The sequence below is a fragment of the Panthera leo genome, chromosome B2 (genome assembly GCF_018350215.1).
Source record: "Panthera leo isolate Ple1 chromosome B2, P.leo_Ple1_pat1.1, whole genome shotgun sequence".
In the NCBI taxonomy this organism is placed as follows: Eukaryota; Metazoa; Chordata; class Mammalia; order Carnivora; family Felidae; genus Panthera; species Panthera leo.
Genome location: NC_056683.1, coordinates 128,692,098 through 128,718,518, shown reverse-complemented (window position 1 = coordinate 128,718,518; position 26,421 = coordinate 128,692,098). Strand labels below are relative to the sequence as shown.

The window sequence follows — 26,421 nt, the reverse complement described above, 5'->3', positions numbered from 1 at the left end:
ACAGAAGTGTTTTAATTTCTCCTAAAATTTGAGAGAGGGGGAAAAAAAACACCTTAAACTTTAAAGAAAATGTTTACATATATAAATATATATGACCTATATTTTATATATATTTCATATACATGCCATTTATATATGCTTTACACATGGCTTTTATATAAACTATATCAAATATATTTGCTTTTTACCAACAAATCTATTATATATATAACATACATACAAATATGTATATATTACGTATTATATATATATGTGTGTATCTGTGTATCTATGTATATATCTATCTATCATCTGTCTGTGTATCTATGGAGGAGGAAGGATGCCATGAAGGCATCAGGCCTGGCGCTCCCAGCCTGCCGCTCTATGTACCCGAGTCTTCCGGGTTCAGTAAAAAGAAATAACTGAAATACCGGTGCGGTGGCATCACAACCTCTGCGCACCATTGAGTGGTTTAGCGCAAGGGCAGGCTGCTCAATGTGAAAGGCCACCCAGCAGCAGGTGATCTCTCCATCCCAGCCCTTTCCTCCGAAAGAATGCGCTCCACCTTCAGAACCTGCGGTGGAGAGCGCTGGGCTCCCCTTCCTCACCAGCCGGTCCCCTGCCGCTGGGCTGGTCCCGGGTTCCTCAGGCAGGTTTCCTGCCACACTCATCTTTTCCCACCCTGGTGTGCCCCAAGGGACGCAGCCTCCTGCCCCCAGCCCGGTGCTGGTCCCCTACCTTGCAGTGGTTCTTCAGGTTTCCTCTTCATCGCTCACCTCTCTCCTCCTCCCTTCCTCCTCTTCACTCATGGTTCCTGCACACTGTCTGCTTTTCTCAACATCGTGGGTTGTTTTTGATTCCAGATTTCAGGCACTCTGTTTCTCTTGCTACCTATTTTCTTTTTATTAGCTTCATGGTATTGTGTTCTTTTTATTATTATTATTTTCTCACCTTCGTTTTCTTTATCTGAGTATAGTTGACACACAGTCACATTAGTTTCAGGTGTACAATGTAGCGATTTGACAAGTTTATACATCGTGCTGTCTTCACCACAAGTGCAGCTACCATCTGTCCTGTTACATCTCTATTACAATATTGCTGACTATATTCCTTATGCTGTGCTTTTTATTCCCGCGACTTACTCATTCCATAACTGGAAGCCTCTAGCTCCCTCTCCTCTTCATCCAGTTTGCCCGTCCCCCATCCCTTTCCCCTTTGGCAAACCAGCAGTTTGTTCTCTGTATTTAGAGGTCCGATTCTGCTTTTTGTTGATGCCTTTTTTAGATTCCCATCTAAGTGGAATCACATGGTGTTTGTCTTTCTCAGTCTGACTTATTTCACTTAGCATAATACCCATTAGGTCTGCCCATGTTGTCTCAAATGGCACAATCTCATTCTTTTTTATGGCTGAGTAATATTCTGTTACATATACAAATACAAACACACCACATTTTCCTCATCCACTCCTCTATCCAACTTAGGTTGCTTCCTTATCTTGGCTGTTGTAAATAACACTGCAGTAAACATAAGGGTGCATAGATCTTTTTAAATTCGTGTTTTTGTTTTCTTTGGGTAAATACCCAATAGTGGAATCATATATGGCATTTGTATTTTTAATTATTTGAGGAGTCTCCAAGTATTCTCCATAATAGCTACTCCTTCTTTTCTTTTCTCCTTTTCTTTTCCTTTCCTTCTCTTCTCTTCTCTCCTCTCCTCTTCTCTTCTCTTTCTTCTCTCTTTCTCTCCTTTGCCCAGCTCCCTTTCAGACTTCTCTTAGTTCTTTTTCTTTTCCAAGCTCTCTTTAAAAAAAAAATGTCCCTTTTCTGTTTTTTGCTTCCTCTTCCTCTGAGGCCTTGGCCGTTCCCTCCCACTGCTAACCAGGGCTGTGGAAACTCCACCCCTGTTCTGACTGGCAGAGCCCTGGGGACATCAGCTGCCTCAGCCATGAGGACCACTGGAAAGGAGACTTCATGTGTGGCACAGACCTCTTCTCCCAGAATTGGGCCTCCATGCACAGGCACTAATTAGACCATTCACTTTTTAATGAAGACATTGGGAAGGAGAGAAATAGGAGGCAAATGTGTTGCACATTCTGATGTTTGACTGTGTATCATGGTCTAAATCACTGGGTGCTACCCACTGTTGTGCAGAGAAAAGGTAGTTTGGATGGGGTGTTGGGGTGTCGATGGGGGTTCAGAGCCGACAGCCAAGAAAGAATTCTTGAGGATGTCTTTGATGCAAAAAGGTGATTTTATTAAAGCACGGGGACAGGACTGTGGGCAGGAAGACCTGCCCTGGGGTCCTGCAGAATGACTGCTTATATACTGTGGGATTGGGGGAGGTCAAGTCAAGAGGAAGGTTCTCAAAGGGATTTCCATTTGCTGAAGAGGATTTACACATTGCTGGAGGCCCAGCTATTGTTTTTCCCTCTACTAAAGCATTATGATTAAGATAGTAGCCAGTTCATGGGATTAGGCTCTTGATGAGATATTTGCAAACTGATGGAGACACTAGCAGTTTAACCATTTGTTTCCTGTCCTTTCCTTTGTTCTTGGGCAGCCAGGAGTGCCTGAGGAATACCACAAATCCCACCTGGGGACAAATCCCACCTGCTTGTTTGCAGGGTGTCAGCTTGCCTTATGCTCCCGCATCAGTTTCTTTGTTTTGTTTATATTTGACCTGCTTGCCTTTGCAACCCAACACATTTTTCCTCTCCCCCATACACACACCAGTTCGTGGTGGGGCAAAATTAGTTGTTCAATTTGGGACAAAATGTAGATAAAGCCTGTAAATTAAACAGTCTCTTTAGCAAATATTTAGGCTTTACTTTGGGTTAAAGTGTCCAGAATCTCTGAGGCTTTCCTCTCCCCTGCTTCTTCGTAATGTGGAAGGGGGTTGGGGGCAGGGAGGCTTAGGCGTTGTCCTTCAGGTGCTGACTGGTGAGGATCATGGTACCTCTGCTTCTTCTGATCCTGGGGATGTTCCCAGATGAAGACTGAAGCTGCTAGAATTCATGATCAGGTCTCTGTTGGACCCACAACTGTTTTCACTGGGAAGCTAGAGTCCTCTGAGCTATGGCTACAACCCCCACATCCTTGGCATAGAGAACCAGCCACAGGGAACCACTCAGGCCAGACTTCCTGTGAAGTTCTCAGCTACTTCTGGGTCCTGTCTGTATCACTCAAGTATCAGGGTCACCCAGGAAAGCTAAAAAGCAGCCTCTCTGTCTGCCTAACCACATGGCTCCACCTAGTTAAATTTGCCTATCAGCCTAAGACACTCCCTCTGGAGTCCTAAGTTCCTCACCTTATTTATTTAACACATATAATGATACTAGTCTATAAGTACATGAGGCTGAACACATGCTTTGCATGATTTAATTCTCACCACAACCCTGTGAGGAAGATGTGCTATTACTATATATATATATATTATATATATATATATATATATAAAATATATATTAATTACATATATTAGTATATATATAATATATATATAATATATATATATTATATATATCTAATTATATATATATTATATATATCTAATATATATAATATATACTAGAATATATTATACTAATATTATATATTATTAGTATAGTATATTAATTATTAATATGATTATTGATATAATTATTAATTAATATAATATATATATTAGTAATCTCTACACCCAACGTGGGGCTCAAACTTACGTCCCCAAAATCAAGAATCACGTGCACTTCAGACTGAGCCAGTCAGGATCCCCTGTCATTCACATCTAATAGGAGTGAGGCACAGAGAGATTGAATGCCTCACCCAGGATCACACAGACCTGTGGTGAAGGTCTGCAGTCCTGCCCGCCTGAAGAATCTGGGCAGGACTCTGGCCTTTGCTGCTTCCTTCTTCTTCCTCTGAACTCCTCGGCTTCCTCCCTTCGTTCCTCCTCCTCCTCCTCGTTCCACTCCCTGCCCCCCAGGCCAGAAAAAGGCAGGATTTTATTTCACTCATGTCTTAAGCTCTCTCTAGCAAGAAGCTGGTTTATTTACTATATAAAGAATGAAGTGGGTTGTTTGTTCTGAAAGCTTTTCTTCTGCATTTCCCAAGAAAGACTGTGTTGATGTTAGCTGTGAGGCAAAAGTTTCACTTCTTCCACTGTCCACTCTGGAAGTGTCAGTGAAAAGAAAAAAAAAAAAAAAAAGCCAACCTCAAAGTAGGTTAGTAAATGCTTTATTCATTGTCCTCCTGAGGACGATAGCTGGGTAGCCCCGGAGACTGTCTTTCAGATTGTCCTGAAGAACAGCACTGAAGTTCGTTTGCTTACAGGGAATTGTATGTGAAAGCGGAAGGGGTATACAAGCTTGCAAACAGTTCTCCAAATGACATGACAAAATATAATTTGTTTGGTTATAAATATTAAGGTTACTGATTTTCACTTAGACACCTGAAAACCCCTAGGTCATCTTAATGAATTGTTTCTATCCTATCTGTTCAAAAATATTGCCTGTATGCCTCCACTTAACTGGTTTTCTGGTTCTTGGTTTTGGTTTCTCCTTGAGGTCACTTGAGATGGTCATAGGAGGCTGACATCAGTCACCTACCGCAGTTTTAGTGCAAAAAGACTTCTGGGAACTGCTGAGGCTGGCTGGTGGCAGTCACCCAGCTCCCACATGGAGATCCAGATCGTCCCGCAAGACTCAGACATCAGCCTCGCCCTCAGCAACTAATGCTACCCTGGAGGATACCGAGAGCATGACTACTTCCTCTGGCAGCAACAAAGAAGTTGTCCGGGGCTGGCCTCCTGCCTTCTCCCACCTGGGAAATCAGGAGCAGTGACCATCGTAAGCCCCTGTGTCCCTGCCGCTGCCCAACATATGGGGGCTGGCTGTCGTGACTCCATACTGACACACATCTGTTGCTACAGGGACAAAGACTTTGTCCTTCTACTTTGGCACATCGAGGTGACCTCAGGCAAACAGGATGTGATCAGGACTCCTTGACACGGTTCCCCATCGAGACCCAAGGTCCTTACAAACAAGCCATGTGCCCCTGAAGAATCTGTTGTTTCTCAGTTATCTGGATCCTCTATTGAAACCTTTAAATACATAGTTTAAGCCTGTTAAATAATAAAAATTCATCTGAGTACATTTGAAGATCGCATTGGCTTTATTCAATGATTCCTGAATTCAGCAACGTCCCACCTAGAAAAGTCTGAGGAGTTGTATACAGTAGTTCTGCAGAAAAGAGGGTGGGACAAAGAAGTTATTAGCAAAAGAAAAGAAAGGATGGTTTCAAGCGAGGTCACCTTCTCTAGGGGGAGAAGCAGGAGGAAGATGACTTCACTGGCTGAATAAAAAATTCCAGACTGACTGGTTTAACTCCACTCCCTGGAGAAGCAGAAACTGAAGTTAAGTTAGATATTAAGTCTCGGTGGAGTTTAACATAAATCACTCCATTTGGGATCTGTTTCCTTTTAACAAGCCTTAGTGCAGGTGTATTCTATTGCTCAATTAGCAGTAGCTTTAAGTGCAAAAGACTGTAGCTTTGTAAAGCATTATCTTATAAAATGTAAAATGCAATCTACTCCATGCAGTTCTCTCCTTGAGTGATCGTGTTCCCAAATATTTCAGAGATTTCGCTCTTCAGTCATTTAACAAGTATAGTTTGAGTAGAATCTCTTCTCCCTTTTCATTTCCAAATAAATCTATTTCCTATTTATTCCAAATCCTGTATCAAAGTTTACCCACCTGCTATCCTAGGATTCTTACATGTCCTCCAAGGGCACTAAGAAAGGCCTTTCATCCATTTTCAGTATTTCCTACAGAATTTGTACTTAAAAAAAATTTTTTTAGTTTATTTATTTTGAGAGAGACACACAGAGAGAGAGACAGAGACAGAGACAGAGAGAGAGAAACCCAAGCAGGCTCTGAGATGTCAGCCCAGAGCCCGATGCAGAGCTTGAACCCACAGACCCGAAGATCATGACCTGAGCCAAAATCAAGAGTCAGACGCTTAACCAACTGAGCCACCCAGGTGCCTCCAGAAATTGTACTTTTATGATAAGGTTGTACTCATTAACTAAAAAAAAAAAAAAAAAAAAAGTCTTTGCCTTCAAATGAAACAATCTATGACCCAAGTGACATTTCTGCGGATCAGAAGATCTCATTAGCATTCTTTAACTGAAATACATGGAAATGTAAATAGTTTATGACATGATAAAAGAAATTTGTTTGGAAGACGGACACTTTCAAAATGTGGGGTTAGTATGGGCAAACGATGTTTAGTGAGAAAACAGCCCCATGGCTGCATTGTCACCATAGCTATGTCTACTGTCCCTTTGCTATCACAGCTTCTAACTCAGGAAAGCTCGAGAAGCCCAGCATGCTACTGGAGCCAACTGCTCCACTGGGGACTCCCCAGAAGGCTGGGCAAATCGAAAGCATAGCTCCCTGCTGGGTTTGCCAACACTGCTGCCCAGAAAACTTGGATACACTCATCACAAGAGCAGCCACTAACTCAAGAGACAAGGGTTTGGAAAAGAGAAAGGAAGAAATTTATTTTGGGTGTCGTCAGCTGTGACAGGCTCAAGCCTTAATAACTGACCTCTCTACGGGCAAGAGGGACACCTAGAGTATTATAAGAAGAGGTTGGGGTGGGGGGACAGGCAAGAGGTCAGGCAGAGAGTTCAGTGATCATGGGTGAGGCTCAGTATGTGTTCAGTCCATTATTATGGATATAGTCTTCTAGGCATTCCATTGCTATCAGGGCTTTTCTGGTGTGGTGGTTGGAAAACGTCTTCAATGCCTCAAGAAAGTGTGGTGAGAAATAAACACAATGGGTTTCAGTTAGAGCATGAGTTAAGTGGTCTTGTCTATTTCTGGTTTTAACTGTTGTGGTCTGTAGTTGAGCAAGAGAGCTCCCTTGCCAACACAGTTGACAAGAAAAATTTTTCCTTCACCCTTTGAAGTTTCTTCTGGCTGGTTTAAGAGTGAAATTGACAGGAGACATATTAACTGGAGAAAATCTAACTTAATTTTGTATGTACAGGAACCTACACACGAGAGATTCAAAGACAGAAAGGTAAAATGAGGTACATGCCACCTAAGCAAAGGAATGGGAGAGGGACCTAGGGATTCAAAAGTGCAGAGGGCAATTCACAGGCCAATAAGAAGAACAAAGGTTTGGAAATTAGATGTTTGCCTTGCCACACAGATGGGTCACTCAGATAACATGTATCTCTGGTAATAACTCTTATTCTGAACAAGATACCCAATTTAGATTTTTTTTTGGTGGGGGGGAGAAAACCTAAATTTTTTTTTGTTAAATGATTACAAAGATAAAAAACAGTTATCATCTGAAGTACTTTGAGGACTTCATCTCGATTTCACTTGTTCTGTTACAGAAACTGACCTAAGACATTAAAAATTCAAGGATATAACCCAAGAGGTTATAAAGGAACAGATTGGTGAAACATGGTGGAAGGAGTAAAACTAGTCAGAAGTACTTGTGTTAGTAGTTATATGTGTGGCTAGGATGTTTCCCAACAGGCTCCCTAAAGATATGTGAGTGAATTAATCTTGGTCCCAAGTTAGTAAAAAAGACACTTGCCCCTGTGGAGAATGAGCAAATGCCAGGATTTCTCGGAGATCTCTTTCATTTTAAAGGGTGTCTTAGGTATTTTTAGCCCCTCAAGGGGTAGAATTTAGACTCAGCCCCTCCCCTTTTCCTCCAGTGTTCCTGTACCTTCAAGCACCTGCGTGCTGTCATCACATCCACCTGCAAGCTTACAGAAGATGCATATAGTGAAGGCAGGAACTGCAGGCCTGAACAGAGGGTCCCCATATACAGAAAGTTTGGGGGGGGGAGGGTGGCAAATGGAAATCTACAAATACCCTCTTGGTTAAACTAATGCACCTTTTAAAATAAAGGTCATAGTTTCTTCTGCTGGTGACAACTTGTTGTCTCAGTATGGTCTGTTTCAAAAAAAAAAAGGACGGGTTCAGGTAAGTTTTAGAGAAGGAAAAAGACTTCATCAACATCCACTCCACAGTGGAAGAGGCACCAAGTTTTCTTCTATATTTATGACAATTCCAAAGCAGCATAAATCATTTTCAGTGATGAGTATTTGCATCTCCAAACAGGCCAACAACTGTTGGTGTAGTATCTACCTCCATCCCATCTTTATAATCTCTTATTGAATCTTCTGTCCATGCTCCAGCCATGTTATATGGGCTGCACAGACTGAGAAAGACTTCCTTCTAATCTCTCCAATGTAGCTTGGCCTTCTGCTGTTATATGGGATAATCTTTTTTTTTTTTTTTTTTTAACACATATTTATTTATTATTGAGAGACAGAGAGAGACAGAGCATGAGCAGGAGCAGAGAGAGGGAGAGACACAGAATCTGAAGCAGGCTCCAGGCTCTGAACTGTCAGCACAGAGCCCGACTTGGGGCTCGAACTCACAAACTGTGAGATCATGACCTGAGCCGAAGTCGGATGCCCAACTGAGCCACCGGGTGCTCCTGGGATAATCCTCCTTCATAGATATAAAATGTAGGGATGTCCCCTGCCCTTGCTCATGTGCTTCTACATTATATTCTTCCTCATAATCACCTGAATCTTCATCCTCAGGATCTGGACACGAAGCCTGGCATTCACACATTGCAGTGAACGCTGCCTCCAACCCGGTTTATCATGAGGCACAAATCTAAATTCAGCAATAGGTTCAGTGTCCTCATCACTGTCTTCTTCTTCATCAGCAACAGATTCTTTTGATTCTTCTCCCAATTTGGCATTCACTGTAACATACAAATGCTCATGGTGGATAGACTTTTAGGTCCCTGGATACCACATGCACACTAACGGTGGAGTATTCCAGTGAGAATCCTAATCAGAGCCACCTAAGTTGTCAGGGGTGCTAATGCAGAGGCTCTTCCCCAGCCTGAGGAATCTGACTATTGCTGCTGGAGCCCCTCTGCTGACCGGGGCTTCAGTAAACTGAAAAAAAAAAAAAAAATGTTTTTAATGTTATTTATTTTTGAGGGGGAGAGAGACAGAGCATGAGCAGGGGAGGGGCAGAGAGAGTGAGGGAGAGACAGAATCTGAAGCAGGTTTCAGGCTCTGAGCTGTCTGCACAGAGCCCAGCGCGGGGCTCCAACTCACCAACGGCGAGATCATGACCTGAGCCGAAGTCAGATGCTCAACAGACTGACTGAGCCCCCCCTGGCACCCCAGGGATGCGGTAAACTTTTGAGGAAGCTCATTGCAGCAGACAGCTCAGAGACATAGGCTCAGCGGAGCACAGCAGCCCCTCAATTTAGATTTTTCTAGGCAGTTAAGGGAGGGGCAAAAGTGCGTCTTGAGCCTGCAGGATCTCAGTTGCCTTCAGCTCAGAATAATCTTCATGCCACAGTGATTCATCTTGGGGCCACCTGGCTGCGGCCTCTACGGTTTCTGAACTGTAACTTCCCTAAAGTTTCACACATTAAAATTTGAGCCGGTAGGTTGTTTCATCGCATTGGACTAGTCTGCTAGTCCTGGCAGTAGGTTAGTTTGGTCAAACTCATTTCAGGTGTATTCTCAAAGTTAGGCCTATGGTTCAATAATCACATGTTAAGTAAGAGGCATTTCTATGGAAACAAAAGAAAAACACCGGCTAATGGCTGGATCAACTGTTAAGCCAGTTTCTGAGTTGTTAGGGGAACCAGTGGAGGAAGCTTGTAAGTGTCAGATTCGAGGATCTTCAGATAGAGTGAGGGCAGGTGCTGGCAATCCGACAGAGCTGGTTTGTAGATCAAATGTCTCTAATGTTCTTTGAGCAACAGGCATGAAGATTGTCTATTCATGAGCTGTTATGGCAATTTCTCGGAAGTTTACATCATGTCATTTATATTTAGTTTGTAGGGCTTTTGGGAAAAGGGCAGTTTTAGTTTTCAAATGATTCCAAGTCAGAAAGGTGGGAAAAAAAGCCGAATGCTAGTTTGGAGAGTTGTAGCCAGCCATTGGAGGACACTAGAAGAAATCTAGGATTTCTAGTCTAGTTTATACTGAGTAGTATTAAAATGGAATATCTACAAGGATGTGTTTTTGAAACACTTTTTTCTCTATAATCATTTTTATCATTTTTCACCAAAATAGTCAAATTATCAATAATTTGTTTGCAAAATAATTTTAGTTTTAAGAAAGAACTTGGCCTGATTCCTTACATACATGCAGCAAGAATAATGGTTGACCATACAGACTGTTTAAAACCTGCTTTGCCTGGAGCATCTGGGTGGCTCAGTCGGTTGAGTGCCTGACTCTTGGCTCAAGTCATGATCCTGGGGTTGTGGGGTTGGGCTCCATGTTGAATGTGATGCCTGCTTAAGATTCTCTCTCTCTCTGTCTCCCCTGCTTGCATACTCTCTCTCTCTCTCTCTCAAATAAAAAAAATAATAATAAAAGCCTGCTTTGCTGGAACTTTTCATTAGATCTCTAGATTGAACTTTTAATAGTCTCTTGAAACTAGAAGCCAAGCCAAACACTTGCTATCAGATCTTGTCGTAAGATCTTTGAATGGGGATGAATTCCTCTCTTCTTTTAAAAAAAAATTGGTTTTTAATGTTCTTATTTATTTTTGAGAGAGAGAGAGAGACAGAGACAGAGACAGAGACAGAGTGCAAGTGGAGGAGGGGCAGAGACAGAAGGAGACACAGAATCTGAAGCAGGCTCCAGGCTCTGAGTTGTCAGCACAGAGCCCGATGCGGGGCTCAAATCCATGAACTGCAAGATCAAGACCTGAGCCGAAGTCAGACACTTAACTGACTGAGCCAGCCACCCAGGCGCCCCTGAATTCCTCTCTACTTAAGGTCCGCCAAACATGGGATTCCTGCTCCTGCCTGGAAGTGATCTCTACTCACTTGGTAAGGCTGCTGGGAACTCTGTAAGCAAAGTATCAGGCTGATATTTCCAAGAGGCTTTATTGGCTCCATAAAGTCAACATTAGCTACCTAAAGTTGTCTGGTCAGATCTGAGTCTATGCATGTCTTTCTCAAATAGAACATTCCAGTCAAAGCCCTGGTAATATAACCAGTGTTTCCAATTGTGTCCTGTCATAAAGAGAACAAATTCTTAACTGGACTTATGTAAATAAATAGATTGCCACAAAAATATAAGAATACTCACTGAGAGTTTCTGAATTCTGGAGGGTTCAGGTAGAGAGAAAAGATAAATGTTTCCATTTGTCCACAAAGGTATATTTTATCTAATTGCTGTAAATCAGTTAGCTTAAGATGAAATTTTTTCTTAAATCTGGAAAAAACAAAAACACTTTAAAAAATGTCAGCAATGTTTCAAATAAGAAGTCATAAAAAGTAAGATTATCTGCCTCAATTTATTTGCCCCTCCCCCGCCCCATGTTATTAATTCTTGTTCTGATTGAATCCGGTTTTTCTACTAGTTCTGGAAATTTTTACCTAGTTCAGTTTTATGATCTAAGATTATCAGAAACCTGTATGCAAAGGTTTTATTTTGCTTTTTCACGAGTCTCACTGAAGATGAAGCACATTTGCAGGAAACTTACAAAGGCATCTTAGTGAAAGTATAACTGTAAATGATAGAAGACTTAAAAATGGCCATGGTTAAAGATCTCATTAGAGTTCATTACGATGCAGTTGACAAGGAAATTTGGTTATTTCTGTGACATACAGCACTTCAAGATAATAACACAAGCAGGACATCAGATTTCTAGATGTTTCATATAATTTTTTGAAACTTATTTTAATAACATATCTATATGAATATTATAAAAGAGAGTCTAATATCACGTATTTGACAATATTTCCCATGTAATTTAACATACCAAATAAGTCTCATTAGTTTAATTTCTCATAAAAATTTTTTTTTGGAATGTTCCAGGGGCTCGCTGGAAAGTTTCAGCTAGATTGTGGTTAACAGACTCCATGTTAGAATTTGATTTTGGGACATATATATAAAAAAATATCAAAAGGTTTGAACATTTGATTAAATGAGATTACGGATCATTATGAAACAATATTTAATTATCTATTTAACCAAAGTGACAAGGAAAGATTTCAAAGGCAAAGGTCACATAGTTGTGAGCAAAATTTAGTTCCTTTAATATTAAGGCTAATATTCTTAAGTAATCAAAGAGCAGGAGCACCTGGGTGGCTCAGTCGGTTGAGCATCCAGCTTCGGCTCAGGTCATGGTCTCACAGCTCCATGAGTTCAAGTCCTGCATCGGGCTCTGTGCTGACAGCTCGGAGGCTGGAGCCTGCCTCAGATTCTGTGTCTCCCTCTCTTTCTGCCCCTCCCCTGCTCACACTCTGTTTCTATCTCTCAAAAATAAATAAAACATTAAATAAATAAATAAAATATTATATATATGAAAGGATTTAAAGAAAAAAACTAAGTAATCAAAGAGCTAATAAATATAGGAATTATTTTGGCAAATGTAGAATCACTGTCTGCCTAAAAAAAAATCCTTAAATGGTAAAGAAAAACTTTTGTTTACAATTTTTTATGAAGAGCAGACCAGTGGTTCAAGAAAACTCTGTACATATAACAAAGAGAAAACAAAATTTTGTACCAGTGTACTTTTGATGTTAAAACTCATTTACTCACTTAAATTATCCTAATCTTTTTTTTAAGTTTATTTACTTATTTTGGAGTAGGGAGGTGGTTGTGGGGGAGGGCAGACAGAATCCTGAGTTTAAATCAAGAGTCAGATGCTTGGGGTGCCTGGGTGGTACAGTCCTTTAAGCGTCAGACTTTAACTCAGGTCATGAATTTGTCGTTCATGGGTTCTAGCCCCACATTGGGCTCTGTTGACAGCTCAGAGCCTGGAGCCTGCTTCAGATTCTGTGTCTCCCTCTCTATCTGCCCCTCGCCCGCTCATGCCCTGTCTCTCAAAAATAAATAAAGATTAAAAAAAAAAGAGATGCTTAACCGACTAGTCACCCAGGTTCCCTTAAATTATCCTAATCTTAGCCAGTACTGAGCACACATAACATTTCTTTCCAAAGATTCTTTCTCCATAAACCTACAACAATTTTTTTAAATACATTTAGATTTTGTCCTAAATTTTCCCTCTTTAAAATAACCAGCCTTACTTTAGGACAAAACTATTTTTCCCCCCTCAACAAATATATATTTTTATTCCTCATACTTTTTCTTACCAAAAACATGTATCTTACTTTTCTTGCATAGAGTTGTTTCCCTTATTATTTCTAGTAGTCATAATTACATTTATTAGAATTCTTAATGCTTAGCAACCTTAATAGCTAGTGAAAACTATGTAATAAGCAACTGTGAACTGTGAGCAGAATTCTTTAGATTGACAAATTTATTAATACATTTCATAATTTTTAGAAACGTTTTTATAGAACCATCTTTTTTTTTTAATGTTGATTATTTAGAGAGAGAGAGAGAAAGAGCACGTGTGCATGTGAGCTGGGGAGGGGGAAAGAGAGAGGGAGAGAGGGAATCCCAAGCAGGCTCCAGACTATCCATGCAGGGCCCGACACAAGGCTCACGTGCCCCAGTACAATCTTTCAATAAAGCATAAAACACATTTACTAACAGACTCAAATTTGTCTTTAGTTTCTTTATAAGACAAAAATAGATAAACATATATTCATTATTTTATCTTTTTTACATTTTTAATTTACTTGCAACTATGTTTAGACCACCTATGAAACTTCATGAGGCATTAGACAAAGTCAACCATTATATTGTATTTTGTTTTGTTTTGTTTTGTTTTGTTTTGTTTTCTTTTGTTTTTTGGACAAATTTTGCAACAGAGATACTATGAACTTATATGACTTAAAAAAAAAAAAGTTTGAGAGAGAGTGTGTGTGCATGCATGCACGTCAGGGAGGGACAGAGAGAGAGAAGGAGAGAGGGAATGCTAAGTAGGCTACATGCTGTCAGCGAGGTGTCTGACTCGGGGCTGATCTCACAAACCGTGAGATCATGACCTAGGCAGAAACCAAGAGTTGGACCCTTAACCCACTGAGTCACCCAGGTGCCCTGAACTTATGTGACTTTTAATAAACAAGAGCAGAATAAAACTTTTATATTTAATGCTGATAACTCTAAAGATATGTCTATTTTAATTAAACCAACAACCTTAAATTAGCTTTAATATTGAATATTTTCACGGATCATGTGAACTCGAAAGACATTTGGGTTAGTTTCTATCTTTCTGAGTTTTAGAATGCTCAATCCTTACAAGTGTGTGCCTTCAAACCAACTAAATAAAGCTGTTTTACAAATTAATTTTAGCAATACCTTCCAGAGGTAGAAAAAATATCTCACGTTTACAGCATACGTGGACACACACACACACACACACAATACACAGACAAGATGTATACAAGATCTTAATTTTGTTTCTACTAATATTTGTGGAGAAGACATTGCAGGCCCAATTTTAAAATACTTTTCTCTGTTTTTTTTCTTCAGTCTCAAGAGATTGTGGGCTGTATTTACATTTCAAAGACATGATAACGAATTATCATTTCAAGGGACAGAGAAAGAATGTAAAAACTTTTTTCTTGAGTTTCTAGGTAATTGTTATTTAAAATTTACTTTTTTTGTTTTTTAAAGTACAGAACAATTTTGGGGCGCCTGGGTGGCTCAGTCGGTTAAGCAGCCGACTTCAGCTCAGGTCATGATCTCACAGTCTGTGAGTTTGAGCCCCGCGTCGGGCTCTGTGCTGACAGCTCAGAGCCTGGAGCCTGTTTCTGATTCTGTGTCTCCCTCTCTCTGACCCTCCCCCATTCATGCTCTGTCTCTCTCTGTCTCAAAAAAATAAATAAATAAACATTAAAAAAAATTAAAACAACAACAAAAAACAAAAAACGACTTAAAGTACAGAACAATTTTGTTCCAATATCCTCATCTTTTATAATATCCACAAACGTTTTGAGAAGAATAGGCAAGGTTTGAGATTGGTAAAGATAGGTGGGCTTTAACTTGTTTCTAGAGTTGTATTTCTGGTTTTATAGAGTTGTAAAATAAAGACAGCTGTTCCTAATTCCCCAAAGACCTGGATTACAGCCTGACTATCAAGGGATTGGCCCATCTTTTTTTAACTGAATTTGCTTCTTTATATCAGGGAGAATTTTAACTACAATGGGAACCAAAATATTTATGCCTCTGTAAAATCTGTATAAAGCATTTTTAACAAAAGCCTTTTTTTCTGGGCACACAATTTAACCTTGGCTTCTAATAGCCCCTGAATATTGCAGACCATGTTTAGGAGGACCTTGGAGAAATATTGGTCGTTTATTTCCTCAGTGAAGGGAAGGTTGTGAATATAGTAAAATAATCTCTCTAATTAGTCTCTAATTTGGTGTGATCTTTTGAAAGTAGAGGTAAAATGGCTTTATAATTTAAAAGATCTGCTGCAGTCCAGGAGACACAGATTTTTTTCATGGTGGTGGGGTCGGGGGGTCTAGGATACACTGGTAACTGACATCGTGTAGGAATGTCTAAAGCAGGCAGAGCCTGATTATAGAATCCTGGAAGGTAAGAGCAAACCAAGCCTTATTGCCAGTCTTGGATGCTTTTGTTAAAATTATTTTCTGGCTTTCAACATTTATGTGAGCAACTTATATACTTAGAATCTAGAGATTAGGCCAGAGTAATCTTTGTAAATTTTATAGGAAAAGGAAGTTAAAATAGGCAGGTGATATGTATAAAAAATCATATATATATATATATATAGAGAGAGAGAGAGAGAGAGAGCGCGCCAATTTAAATGATCCATCAGCCAGCCATTGGCAAATAGCATCTATTAATAGCAACTCAAACCAATGAGGCTCTTAATGGCTAAACAAGATATGCAAGAGGTGTCCAAAGAGGGCCTCATGATCCAAAAGTTTATTTTAAGAAAGCAAAGGCCTTCACTGCATAGGCAGTGAGGATGATCTACTGAAAATGGTGTCTTTGGTCTCCCACGAAAATGTGAGATGCCTCCAGCCTCAGACCCATTAATCTGTGACACCGTATGTGGGGAATAAGTTTAGGAATTCCTTGAGCCTGCACTGATGGGTTAACAAGGCATAAAGAATCACAAAGTCATAGGATGCTCACACCCAAACTTGGGTGAACAAGATTAGGCAAATAAGGATAGAGTGGATGGGGGGGCAAAGGCCCCCAGGATAGAAGCGGGGGTAAAGACCCCAATACAAAGGTATATGAGGTAAGCAAGATTAGGTATTCAGGTAGAAAACGCCCTCCAATTTAGTGCTATAGAAGAAAGCTGCTTTCACAGGAACGAAGGGCCAAATTAGGTAAAACAGGTAAATAGGGCTATAGGTCACTGCAGGGTGAAGCTGCCCAGAGTGGAGCTAATTAGCAAAAGAAAGATGCCTTGGTGACCCTGCAGTTACAGGCTTTTTTTTTTTTTTTTTTAATGTTTATTTATTTCTGAGACAGAGAGAGACAAAGCATGAGTTGGGGAGGGGCAGAGAGAGAGGGAGACACAGAATCCGAAGCAGGCTCCAGGCTCTGAGCTGTCAGCCCAGAGCCCGACGCGGGGCTCGAACTCGCGGACTGTGAGATCATGACCTGAGCCGAAGTCGGACGCTCAACCGACTGAGCCACCCGGGCACCCCTGCAGTTACAGGCTTTATCTATCTTATCCCTCAGGCTGGCTAAGATGCACAGAAGTGGAGCCTCATGTCTGCTGTTAACATCCATCTGCCCGGTGCCAGGATTTTGGTTTATATTGACCCAAACCCCTAACACCATATATCTTCAAAACCCCCTTTCCCTCATGCCCACGAGTTAATGTTCACAGATTCATTGTCTCTTTGTACATGCCCATCACGTTTGTAAGCCTTCTGATCTTAATAAATATGGAGCAAGGACCCTTATACAGGGCTCTTGTCTTTTCCCAGACATTAGCCATCTCTTGCATTTTAATTCTGTGCCCACTCTCTTGCTGGACAAGAGAGAACTTTAGACCCAGAGTCTACAACAACCATACAGATGCTTGTAGAATGAGACTTTCTAGCACTACCAAGCAACAAAGGTTGAGGCGACAAAAGTTCCTATGAGCTAGAATCTCTTATGATAAACACCCCTAAGAGCTGGTACAGCCAGAGAGAGAGAGAGAGAGAGAGAGAGATATTCTTGGATCCCCAGTCTATTCAACTAGCCATGAAGGTACACCCTGGTAAGTACCTGTGGGTAAGTACACTCTCCAGATAGCAGAGACCAAAGAGAATATTCTTGCTGGTCACAAAGCCAAGCTCTCAGGACATAGAACAAGACTAATGGAAAAGTCTAACAGCTTTAGCTAAGCCTTGGATCCAAACTAATACCTTGGATCCAAACTAATACCTAGGAGGGATATGCCACATGGTTGGGATTATATGTTGCTTTATCATGGACCTCATTGGATGGAAGTTTTCTTGAAGTTGGCGGGTGATCTAGTGTCAATATAGATCTAGTGTCATTCTGTGGCCAATATATCCTACCACGGGAGTCTTCTTGAGGTGGCGAGTGCTCTAACAGCTTTTAAGTGTTCAATCTATGCCCACTAATTTTGCAGCTTTAACTTCCAAGATGTCCCTTAGCAACAGATGACAAGCAAGATAAAAGACACAACAAAGGAAAACAAAGACCATCTCTGGGAGGAAGTGGACCAGTAACCAAACAGTATTCTAGCAAATTTAACCAAAGAGTCGCCAGACCCAAGAGACTGGTTCCACAAATATTTTCTCCTGCTAATCTAGACTTCGAAAAAGGACTCTGACCATCTTGCTCCATTGCCCTCCATAGATAGAGGTTCTGGGAGGCTGACACGGTAAGAAATCTTACCTTCTGCTGGCTCTATGTCAGATGCCCCAGGGTCCCTCAGCTGCAGCAGTATCAGGGTGAGGTATGCCCAGCGAGTTAAAGTGTCCTACTGACTATGCCAGAGGTCAGGGAGCAAGAATTCCTGTCCCCTCAAGGTGCGTCTAACTGGACCAAGGAGCAGATTGACAGACAGGTTAATAGCAGAAAACTGAGTTTAATAGTGTTTGTATGGAGAATCCACACAGACACGGAAATTCCAGAGTCAGGCGAAATTAAGCATATATGTCATTCTGTACCAAGGAGAAGGGGGCAGTGGTCTGGGACTTTAGAGGAAAGAAGCGCACTTCTTCACAGGGCAGTAAGAAGCATCTGTTTGGTAATTAGAAGTCTGACCTGCCAGACAGATGGGTCACTCAGATAACGTTTATCTCAGCTAATAACCCTTATTCTGAGAAAGATCCCCAATTATGTAGTTTAGGGAGGGGCAAAGTTTCTCTCGAGTCCCCTAGGGTCTCTATTGCCTTCAACTCAGAATAATCTTCGGGCCACAGTGGCCCATCTTGAGGAAGTCTGCCCTCTGCCCCTAGAATAATAGAAATTATCACCCTACTTTATCACTAACTGAGGTTATTGTAACTGGTAGTGCATATGCAGCAGGTTCCCTGAACCCTCTCTTCCAGGAGCCCTTCACCCTGGGAAGACTGGGGGCCCTCATGGGGAAGCTGTGATCCTGGGGAGCCATTAACACGGCACCAAGAGGCTCACTGCCCTTTTCCCTGGGGTGCTGCTCCCGTGTCTTTGCAGAGATAGGTTAGTATCATTTCCTTCTCTGTTTTTTCATAATGCTCAATAATTAGAACCCCAGTTCATTGAAGGACCTCAAGAAGTATGCGTTAAGGCTGCTCCATGCCAGGCGTTGCTTTATTTTATTTATTTATTTATTTATTTATTTATTTATTTATTTATTTATTTATTTTAATGTTTATTTATTTTTGGGGGGAGGGGCAGAGAGAGGGAGACAGAATCTGAAGCAGGCTCCAGGCTCTGAGCTGTCAGCACAGAGCCGGATGTGGGGCTCTAACACATGAGATTGTGACCTGAGCTGAAGTTGGAGGCTTAATCCACTGATCGCCCCAGGTGCCCCCAGGCTTTGCTTTAAATTCAAGGACTACAGAAATGGTTGCCACACCCATCCTCTGGAAGCTCACGGCCTAATGGGGAATATCTGTGTCCTCCTAATTACAAAATGATCAACGGAATCCTATAGTAGTGGTTGGAGTAAGACGTTAACACACAGGAAGTAGTAAAACATTTGGGAGGGAAGGTGGTGACAGAAAGCTGGGAGGAGATGACCTTTGAACTGGCCCATTCGTGGCTAAGAGGGGTAGGAGGAGAAAGGATTCTGGTTTTATTCTAAAATCATTTACGGAAGGAAGATGTTATCCCTTGTGATGTTGTCCCTTGATTAATCATTCCAAGTTTTGGGCTGCTTTTCCCAAGCCTGCAGATTTCTTAAACGTTCATGCCACTGGCGCCTTGTTCTCGGATGCCAAAATTTGGTGATCCGGCCAGCAACATCAGTAACATCTAGGACTGGGTTAGAAATGCAAATTCTGGGGCCCCCAACTGAACTGGAAACTGTTGGGATTTCACATGACACAGGCTCCAGGTTGACAGCCACAGCCGTAACACACTCAGAAGTTTGGGGGGTGGATCAGAGGCTGAGAATGATCCGGATTGTTTCTGGTGGTTGGACCTGGAAGGCACTGGATGACCCTGTCGAGGCTCCTGCCTCGGCCTCCGCGTGCAGGGTTCCACAGGGACGGTCACGGAAAGTCCGTGGGGGTTGAGCTTTTCCAGCAAATAGGCGATCCCACAGGTCCCTGAGCTTGACTCCTTTGCCCCCCAAGGAGCCTTAGCTAAGCAGCCTCGGGGCCGGCTGAGGGCTACTTCTGGCCACGTGAGTTTCGCACTGGAGCGATGCAGCCCTCCTGGGGTGTGCGGACCGCCCGGGACCGCAGCCACTCCCACGCCTAGTGGGGAGGGCGCCTTCTTCCAGACAGCGAGGTCAGGTGACAGAGGCCGCGCTTACTTAGCGGGAGCCGCGGAAGAACGAGCGCGCAGAGCGGCCGACGGGGCGGAGGGCGGCGCGCGGACATGCGCCCCCCGGCGCCTCCCGCGCTCCCCGCGCTCGGGCTGGCGCTCCCGCTGCTCCTGCTGTTGCTGCTGCCGCCCGCACCCCGCGCCGCCTACCGCGCGCCGCGCTTCGACCCCACCTGGAAGTCCCTGGACGCCCGGCCGCTGCCCGCCTGGTTCGACCAGGCCAAGTTCGGCATCTTCGTCCACTGGGGGGTGTTCTCCGTGCCCAGTTTCGGGAGCGAGTGGTTCTGGTGAGCGCGCCCCCCTCCGTCGGCCCCGACTCCGCCTTCGGCCCCCGGCCTGCAGCCGCCGCCCAGCCCGCGGCCCCTGCCTGCTTGCCTGGTCCCGGGTCCCCTTCGCCCGCCGCCGTTGCAGCGGCACTTCCGGGTGTTGACTGTGTAATTCGCTGTGTCTGCTTGGACTAACGTGGACTTTTCCTCCGTGCGGCCGCGGGAGTCGTCGGGCAGCGCCGGCCGCTCGGCTTCTCGGCGGTCGCAGGGCCCCAGCCCTAATGATCACGTTCTAACCGCCGAGCCGCTCAAGCGGCAGATCCTCGTGCAGTTGTGTGGGTCTTGGGCCTAAAGTGGTGTCGGTGGAGACCCACTCGAGGTCCCAACACGGTTCTGCCATACAGCACGGTTAAAACACACATTGTGCGTATGTGAAAGTTACGTTCATTCGGACAGGCACTGGCCCTTTAATGTTAAAATGTTACCCTGTGTGGCTCTAGGAATTTAAAAAAAAGGTTCCAGAATGTTACCCTAAAAAACTCTATTATTAATAGACTATTCTGTAAAAAGTGCTGCACAAAAAAAATTGCTCTTTAGATTTTACCTTGAGATCTATGTAAAAATGTGCATGTCATCTCTTACAACTTTGAACTGTTTCACATACCTTTCCTGAGTAAGTACTTCGGTGTTAAGTTCTTCAAGATAGAAGTGTTGTCAAATACATACACATAAAGTGCTGCACACATATATAATGTATTCCATAAGAAAATAAATGAGTATTTACCTCTATTTTATACTGTATACCTAGTATGCATCAAATTTAATATATACAATATGTAGTACAGTAGAGTATAAACTATATATTATATTAACATTGTACCACTTTCAACAAAGAGCTTGACTTTTTAAGTTTATTTCTTTCTTTTATTATTTATTTATTTATTAGTCTTTTCCTTTGCTGCTTTTTCATAATGCTCAATAATTAGAACCCCGGTTCATTGAAGGACTTCAACAAGTATGCATTAAGTGCTGCTCCGTGTACTTAGAGAGAGACGGAGAGCAGAGAGAGACAGAGAGAGAAAGAGAGAGAGACAGAATCCCAAGCAGCCTCCCCCCTGCAAGTGCGTAGTCCAGCTTGGGGCTTGATCTCATGAACCCTGAGATCATAACCTGAGCTGAAATCATGAGCCAGAGGCTTAACCGACTGAGCCACCAGGCGCCCCAAGCAGTAACCTTTCTTATTAAGTTAGGCCGATTGATGTAAAAGAACATTGTAAGCTACAGAGTGCTATTCATATACTCTTTTGAAATCTGCTGGTAACACAAGGGACTCCTTTTCCCCATATTGTGTATTACCAGATACATTTACTTCAGGATATTATATATCTTTGTAAGTTTTGTGCTGTAAGACATTTTGAGTTTATTTTTGAAATGTTTCAGATTAGTATAAACTAACCGATTTTCTTCCTCTCATATTAAGATGTAATAATTTATACTTTATCATTTTGTTCACCCAGGAGTGTTTGGTAAATACATATCTGGTGCTGGAAGAGGATTTGATGCTCTACCAAAAATACCTAGTTTTGAGTCATATTGCTCTTTGCAGTGGTTAACTTTTCATTTTCTACAAACACACACAGACTTGTTTGTTTTGACCTAGAAGAATAAAGATACTGCTCATATAAAACTAACTAGAATGTGGGGCACCTGGATGGCTCAGTCGGTTAAAGGACCAACTTCAGCTCAGGTCATGATCTCATGGTGTGTGAGTTCGAGCCCTGTGTCAGGCTCTGTGCTGAAGGCTCAGGTTTCAGGTTCTGTGTCTCCCTCTCTCCCTGCCCCTCCCCCGCTTGTGCTCTGTCTCAAAAATGAATAAACATTAAAAACAAAAAAAAGAAACCTAACTAGAATATATTTCGGATGGTCTGGAAGTACATTAAGCCTGTAGAAGATTCTTTAATTACCTATGGTTTCCCTTTGTGTTCCCTCTAAACCTCTGCTCTGCCCTCCAATTTGACTCAGGACAGTCAATGGTAGAGATGAATATATCTGACTGTCCTTAATGGCAATTCAAATCCAGATATAAATGATGGACTCTTTACAGTAAGTGCCTCTTTTCACCTCTATTAGTATGAAATTTGAAAAGTAACTCGAGACTATAGTAGAGAATGCAGGCTCAAATTAAACAGTGCTGGGAGAAAGTAGAAATCTCTTATCTATGTTCAACTTTCTGACTGTCCCAGTTTGTCTTTTATAGTTCAATTTAAAAGGCAAAAATTAAAAAAAAAAACAAAAATTCATCATGGATTGGTTAGGAAGCTTTCACTTCAAGGTACAGAAACCCCAAATACATGATGTAATAATAGGGGCTCATTACACCAAATAATGAGAAACTTAGAGGCAGTTGTCTCATTGATACAATCAAAGAACAAACCTATTTCTGTGGTCCTCAGCCTGTTGACTTGTCCCTTCATGTCACTGGATGGCAGCCAGGCATTGCTTCACACAACCTTGTCCAAAGGCAGGAAGGCCTTGCTCAGAATGAATGCATACAAGGAATCCTTAAAGGCTGAGTCAATATATTAAAATAATAGCATCTTCTTAATTTTACCGTTGCCAACTCCCCCACTTGTTCTTTGCTGGTGAATACAAAAGATTCATGTTGTTTTAGGCATGTGGTCTTCCTCTTGAAGGCTGGCACTTGTGTTGCAAAGGACTAACTATCTACAGGTACAGACTACACCTTGTGATTTAAAAATGAAGAATTAAGTGTTGTATGAAAGGAGAGAAGGTTAGCACTCCCCTTGACAAGGATGGAAGAGGCCCTCGGGCCTGACAACACGTATACGGTGAAGGCATTGCCACCTACTTCGTGGCATCTAACCAGCGCTTCTTACTAAGTTTAATGCGGACAAATTTGAAGACATGGTGGCTGAAAAGCGGCTCATCCCAGATGGCTGTGGGGTCAAATACATCCCTAATCGTGGCCCCTTGGACAAATGGCAGGCTCTGCACTCATGAGAACCTCAGCACTGCCCTTTCCCATTCATGCCCACCAATAAATCCTGCTTCCTGTCTATAAATAAATAAATAAATAAATAATGAAGAATTAAGAGCAAATAGGTGGCCGGGTTGTCTAGAATGTTCTAATTTATGACCCGAGGGGATTTCACAGAGGGGCAGGTGAAAAATGCAGAAAGTTTACATAAGCTTTCTTTAAGGCAAAGTCAAACTGATGGGGAAGGGAGAAAGAATCTGGGTAACACTCGAGTAAGGGGGAATCCGTAAAGGGAGCTGGGTTTATGCGTATGCTATTTATGTGTTCTCTCCTCCTTCCTTTAGGTGGTATTGGCAAGAGAAAAAGATACCGATGTACGTGAAGTTTATGGAAGATAATTACCGTCCTGATTTCAAATATGAGGATTTTGGACCACTATTTACAGCACGGTTTTTTAATGCGAGCCACTGGGCAGATGTTTTTCAGGCTTCTGGTGCCAAATACACTGTCTTAACTTCCAAACATCATGAAGGTAAAGAAGTGTAACATTTACAAACACTGGCGATAGTTATGAAATGTAGAGTAAGTAGTTCTTTTGGAAGAAGAAACTAAAACACATCAAATCAGTTTTAGGAGCAGTAGTCAAGTGGCTACTGACATTTGCCTGTAATTTAAGGGACCATATATTTCATCCAGTTGAGAGGCACTGGGTTTATAGAAAGATCATCCCCCCCACACACACACACACATAAAAACCACACAAAGAAAGGAAAATGATCGTATTTTGTTATGTGCATATTTAAAAGTATTTCCAAGATGTCTTTTGAAGCTATTTGAAGTGAGATGTGCGTCGCAGCACAAAGTTTTTGATTAAATTTGCCTTCTTCCCTTTCACCGCACCTCTGTAATGCATTCTGGGAAGGCTCCACCACCATGGGGATTGTACTGCTGTAGTCTTGTGTCATTACCAACACCTTGCTGCACTTTTGGCCAACCCCTAGATAGCCAAATGGTGGGCAATTTGTTGGTGACGAAAGTGACACAGGTCACCTGGAGGGAAAAGGATTATGGAACTGTAATGGTGCCCATAAATGACAGAGATGGTGGAAGAACACCTGAAAGGAAACACGGTGTATGAGTCAAGGTTCTTCAGAGAAACAGAACCAATTGGAAGTCTGATATATAAAAAGAGATTTGTTAGAAGAAACTGGCTCCTCTAGTTACGGAGGCTGAAAAGTCTGGACCCAGGAGAGCCGGTGGTATAGTTGTAGTCTGAGTCCAAAGGCAGGAGAAGGTGTGAGCTCAGACAGGCTGAGAGGGAATTCTTACCTAGCCTCTTATTCTGTTTAGGTCTTTAATGGATTGGCTGAGGCCCACCCACACTGGGGAGAGCAATCTGCTTTACTCAGTCTATCTATTTACATTTTTTATTAATATTTTATTTTATTTTGAGAGAGAGAGAGAGAGAGAGAATGCAATCAGGGCAGGGGCAGAGAGAGAGGGAGACACAGAATCCAAAGCAGGCTCCAGGCTCTGAGCTGTCAGCACAGAGCTGGACGTAGGACTTGAACCCATGAACCATGAAATCATGACCTGAGCTGAAGTTAGACACTCAAATGACTGAGCCATGAGGGCGCACCTATTTTTTTTTTTTTAATCAATTTTTTAAATCAGTCTACCTATTTAGATGTTAATCTCGGGGTACCTGTGTGGCTCAGTCTGCTAAGTGTACAGCTCTTGATTTTGTCTCAGGTCATGACCCTGTGGTCCAGTCAAGTTGACACATAAAATTATCCGTCACAGTGGTCTTACATTAATAGGATAGTTTCCACCCATTACCATTCCAGTATCCAAAAGATCAAGGAAGCGTCAACAAATTGTTACTGTCGCAACCACATGTTAATTCATTTGATGATTGCCTTTGCTATGACCATTTTTGCCTTGGCATAAGAAATTATGCCTCAGTATTTTCCACAGGGGTGGGGAGGGAAATAAGAGGGAAGAACCAAAACCAAAAATCTGTAATTATCTTAGAATACTTTTCCCTTTGGCCACATTCAAGTGGCTTAATGATTTTCTCCTATAGATGTTTCTCCTACGGAGGTGGGTATTTAGAAAGTGTATTTGCTTGTGAACATGTTGTTGATTTCCTGATGTCTAGGAACCCTCTAGGCCGTATGGCACAAAGAATTACATAGTGTGCATTTTATTTTAAAACATTTTGTTTTAAAAACAAAACAAAAATAGCGTCTTTTTTAGATCTTTCAAAGCATTTATATAAACATAATTTATAATACTTCTCTTTTTTCCTTTATGTACAGTCACAAAGCTATAGTTACACATCTAGAAACTCCTCTGCTGTGCCTCTATGGTGCAATCTGTAGCAATCAGTTCTCCATCTTAGAGTAGGGTCCCATAATGCCGACAAAAAAAAAAAAAATGTATATTGTCATGGATTCACAGATGAACCAGGCTACTGCATAATCGAGTTTTGAAAAACACTGTGTGCCACCCTGGACAGCCCTGAGTTGAATGTAGTCAGATATAAACCATGCCAGGCACTGACACTTGAAAACACCATAATATCCCACCTGAATACATGGTGGGCTGCCCATCCAATAATTAAACTGGCAACAAAACACTCCGAAATTGGCTCACGAATTACTGTAGCAGGAAGCACGTTAGTTTGCAGTTTGGTCCATCTGATCATTCTGGATTGAAACTGGGAAATTGAGTAAGAGCCAGAGTTTTGCATTGCAACCTGAGTGGACTTTGCAAACTTCCAACCTCGGTCAGCTATGGCTTTGGCCATCAAGTAATCTTCAGCAATGTATTGAGGAAAAGCTATAAGCCCTTCTGCTTGATCTAACGCATCCTTTCTCATTGAACAAGACATTCCTGTCGCACATTTGAAGCCAGTCACATTGGCAGAGACATAGCACCTTGTATGGGAAGTTCCAAAATATACCTGTTCTGATGTGGCAGCAAAGCCCTGTCTGTCTGCTACACAGGGCAAAACAAAATACTTTTAATCATACTGTGAGGACAGATACTGAAGCCGACATTTGTAAACTTTCTAGGACTCCCATTTTCAGATGTTTTCATTGCTTTTTGGAAAAAGTCCCACTGAGGTTGCTTAGGCAGGAAGATCTTTATGTGAGCTTAGGTGGTGATGAAGATCCATGTGGTTTCAGTACTGTCTGGTGTTAGAGCCTGTCGATTTGAAACATTTTGAATAGGACTTTAAATATTGCTGCTTTGAAGCTTACCACAAACACC

The 26,421-nt window shown here is 42.0% G+C and overlaps 1 protein-coding gene, 1 non-coding gene and 2 pseudogenes across 2 annotated transcripts in view; 2 read left to right on the top strand and 2 right to left on the bottom strand.

Moving 5' to 3' along the window:
- Positions 1-8,074: 8,074 nt before the first annotated feature.
- On the bottom strand, positions 8,075-19,934 carry LOC122220773 (annotated as a pseudogene).
- Positions 19,841-26,421, top strand: part of FUCA2 (alpha-L-fucosidase 2) — a 19,189-nt gene continuing 12,608 nt past the window's right edge. The window contains exons 1-2 of the mRNA XM_042939982.1: positions 19,841-20,165; positions 23,487-23,674. Of these exons, the coding sequence (XP_042795916.1) occupies positions 19,933-20,165; positions 23,487-23,674 (421 nt within the window). The 5' untranslated portion in view covers positions 19,841-19,932. The remainder of the gene's footprint in view (positions 20,166-23,486; positions 23,675-26,421) is intronic.
- LOC122220875 lies at positions 22,914-23,039 on the top strand. The gene has a single exon (XR_006203041.1). It is a non-coding gene; the product is annotated as a U6atac minor spliceosomal RNA (small nuclear RNA).
- LOC122219268 lies at positions 25,470-26,231 on the bottom strand (annotated as a pseudogene).